The 3,967-nt window shown below is 41.5% G+C and overlaps 1 protein-coding gene across 1 annotated transcript in view; it reads right to left on the bottom strand.

Annotated features, from left to right (window-relative positions):
- Window positions 1-936: 936 nt before the first annotated feature.
- LOC137974654 (uncharacterized) overlaps window positions 937-3,967 on the bottom strand; it is a 148,053-nt gene continuing 145,022 nt past the window's right edge. The window contains exon 20 of the mRNA XM_068821576.1: window positions 937-2,137. Coding sequence (XP_068677677.1) covers window positions 1,853-2,137 — 285 coding nt within the window. The 3' untranslated portion in view covers window positions 937-1,852. The remainder of the gene's footprint in view (window positions 2,138-3,967) is intronic.

Genomic DNA, 3,967 nt, shown 5'->3' with positions numbered 1-3,967 from the left:
CCGCCTAGTGTGTACATGGCATGTCAGACATCGGCAATGTTTGAGACGTCATCGATTTTCAAACAAAATTCTGAATATCTCTGGAACGAAAGAAGGTATTCAAAAATAGAAAACAGCATTGTTCATCACTTTGATAGGTCTTTAAAATAAGCAAAAGATATTTTTCACTTCATAGGCACTTTAAATTTGCCGCAATTTGCCTAGTGTGCCCGCGCCTGCAATTTTTACGCCCGCCGCAGCGAATTGCTGAAGGATTCAACCAATAAGACCTTACGATTTTATCACGTCACTGCATAAAAATGGCGATTTTCGCTGCAGATCAAAATCGATGCGATCGGCAATCAAATTGCCTAGTGTGTCGCTGGCTTAACAAATGGTTAAAGGGTTTGATCCTGAAATTTATTTTGTTGCGTATGTAATTTGATACGATAAGGTTTCTTGTCTTCACGCATGCAATGAAATAAGAAGCGTTTTTTGCCTCTAATAGCAAATATGTTGTTTGTTTCATCTAATGTCTCGCTGGAAAAGGTTTTTTTTTCGGAAATTTAGCTGATAGCTGAGATTCCAGCACTTCCATCCTGACCCTCTTTTGTGAATTCATCATGTTGTGTAATATTCGAGCTTAACAAATTTGCATACGTGCGTTGAAATGTGATATGCGAGGAGACAGGAATTTTTTCTTTCTCACAAATGATTAATAGGCGGCCAAAGTTTTAACGTCAGAAAAAGATCTGCTTTGTCATTATAGAGTAAAATAAAGTTTATTTGGGAAGCCAAAAATTTTTCTTTAAGATCCTGGTTAATCCAATTTATTGCTACGACTTGGGGCCTGTTTACATGGAGGTGGGGTAACTCGCGTAGCTAGGGTAACGCGCCTAGGTGGGTTCGAAGAATAGCTCGAGTTTACATGCAATCTTACCACCCTGGGGTCCCGGGTACTCTCACTAGCTACTCGGTTGCTTCAACTTTTTAGTGATGTGGCTTCTTAACATCACTTTTAAGGCTGCAACGCCTCCACCAAAGGCAGTATATCGTGACATGATTCGACCCCGGGTTGGCGAGTTACCCCACCTTCAAGCGTTTACATGGCAAAACGCGACCCCGCCTGAGCGGGTTACCCCGTCTGGCAGACCGGGAAATCGGGCAACCCGCCTCGGCGGATTACAGTATCGCTCAGAATTAACCTAACAGGGAACGCGTTCACGAACGTGATCAAAACGAAACTAGAACGAGCAATGAAGCAGCAACAGAACGGATACGGAACGGGGGCAGAACGGATATGGAACGAACACGTTCTCTATAATGTATTCTCTAGAACGCGTTCTGTACGTGCACTAGAACACTTGCTCCAGCGAAATTTAGGTGTAGCATTGCGTGTTTGTAATTGTTAGTTTGCAGTGAACTCGAAGTTTGTTGGTAGTGTACCGTTTTATTTTTGTTGTTAGTTTGGGAATTTATTTCATTTGCAGTGAGCTTATTCATTTCGTTAATAGGTTGCGAAATTATATTTCGTTTGCAGTGAGCTGATTGCAGGAAACTGACAATTTAAGGGACGAAATTGATCATTGAAGTAACGGATTAAAGTCTTAAAGATGCAAACTTTTACAACTACAATGCTATGGCTACACTTACTAAAAAAGACAGTCAAGTAGAAATGAAAGAAAATAAAAACGTACAGTGAACACGTTTTTTTGGAAAACAGCATTTTTTTTTGGCATTATGACGTTGTCCTAACTAAAGCTCAATCTCTCTTAAAGTTATTAGCAAGCCTTTAAATTCATATTAATAATATGAGTAAAGATTTATAAATGCTTCTGAAACACGAGGTAAAAGTTGGGTTAATTCCGGCTTGTTAGTCTCCTGTTCGCATGGGTTTCTCGCAAACAGTTATAGGCTTGTATTGGGTTGTATCGCATCGTATATCGTTCCACTTCTTCAGTGTGAATGGTCTTCCAAACAACAGCATCTCTGTACACAGTTCCCTGCCTAGCACATTGTTGGGTTCCCCTGGAGACCAGTTGGAGTAGTTCCGCCCAAAAGAACTTCCGTCCACCCACTGAAATTCACCCCTGGCGTGAGACTTGAAAAGTCCAAGCCACATATGCGCTTGTGTCAAGTTGTTCCTTCTGAGATATGCCTAAAAGAGTGATTGGTTTACTTTAGTACTTTAAAGGTCCCATCCGCGATGTTGAATATATCCCTACTGACTCAATCATCTTTTGATGGTAGCTAATAACGCATTAGAGTACCCTCGTAAGTTGGTCTGTTTTTAGCCACCGGTGCAAAATGGATGCCGTCGGATGGGGAACAAAGACGCTTTTGTAACTATTGTCATGAAAGGAAAAAAGAACCAAACCATAACAATGGGCAAGGTTTGATATGGAGATCACCCTGTCTTGGTCTGAGGGGCCTATTACAAGAGGCCTTCTGTGTTCCCTTCAGATGGATTCTTTGCGGGAACAATTTCAGAAACTACGAAGGTCCCCTCTGCCTCAGCTTGAAGTTTAAGAAACTAAGACGGCTACAAGAAAAACAAAATATTTTTGAGGACATCAGAGGCATGAGCGAAAAGAAAAAAAATGGGCACAAGGGACTTTCTAAACAGCAACAAGCGGCCTGAATGTGGGACAAAGCTACAATGCGAGAGAAACCAAACAAAGACGGGGGCAGGGACGGCGGAGCCGGGGAGACTCCCAATTTCAAGCAAAAAATAAAAAATAAAACATCCGTCATTTTGCGGTTGATCCACGTTCATTTTTTTGACATCTCGTCGAGAATGCCGAAAGTAGCTTTTCTGAGCTTCAAGATTTCAAAATTATCTGGCGTCTCCGACGCTTGCTTGTTAGCAACCTCAATACAAAATACGCTTCGCCGCCACTGCGGCGATATTTAACCCCAATTTTTTTTCTACATAAGAGAGTTATCCCATTAACTGAATATCAAAAATGTAACAAAGAAAGTTTTTGCAACGGCCACATTTGACGGCGACCCCACTTGGAGGGCCATATTGACTGTGTAACGTAAAGGAGGAGGAATTCTGTGATTGTTTGACATTTTGACAGCTTTGGTCGTGTTTAACCAATAAAAATTTTTGAACCATTTTGACAAAGATTGGGATTGGACTGTTTTAATCAACTAAGAAAAAAGTTAAAGTTTTATGAAGTCTGGGCAAGAGAAAATGAGGGGACAGAGACGGAGGCTCCCGGTCCAGCCCTTGGGATATGTCATGTCCACGAAAGTTATTATTAGACGAGAGGAAGTCTGTCTTCCGAGACGTCCGTATGCAGGCCAACCTCGGTCTGATGTTTGAAAGAAAAAAGCAAAGATTTCATGTAATGGCGGACGAAGTGGACTTAACGTTTGTCGACGAAAACGACTTTCAGAAACGCGGAAAATGGTTTTTCTGGTCTGATAATTCCAGCTGGGAAATAAGCTCCTCTATTTCTGTGGACACGAATGACTCGCTGGCTGACATTAGTGTATTAAACGGAGAACGCGAGTCAGAAACGAATAGCGAAGGCGACAGTTCATGGCACGACGACGGCGATGGCAAGACTGCATGCGGACGTCTCTGAAGACAGACTTCCGCTAGAACAAAGACTTCCGCTCGTCTAAAAATAACTTTCGTGGACATGACATTTCCCGACCAACGCCCTGAGCCTCCCTCTCTGTCCCCTCATTTTCTCTTGGTCTGGGTTATCCCAAATCTTATTTCTACGACAAAAGATAAATTATGTCACTTTAATGGCTAGATTTTTATCATTAATAATAATAATAATAATAATAATAATAATAATGATGATGATGATGATGATGATGATGTAGACAGTCTGTTACAGTCAGCGTAATTAGCATCAATATGTGCATGGAGCTCAGCAACCCTGATTATGAAATGAGGGAAGGTCATTCAAACCGAAGGCCTTGATTTACCAGCCAAGGGAAAGATTAGACTTTTTGCAGAAGCAGA

The sequence above is a fragment of the Montipora foliosa genome, chromosome 11, assembly GCF_036669935.1.
Source record: "Montipora foliosa isolate CH-2021 chromosome 11, ASM3666993v2, whole genome shotgun sequence".
Lineage (NCBI taxonomy): Eukaryota > Metazoa > Cnidaria > Anthozoa > Scleractinia > Acroporidae > Montipora > Montipora foliosa.
Note: the sequence above shows the minus strand (reverse complement) of the source record. Positions and strands in the feature narration are given on the sequence as shown.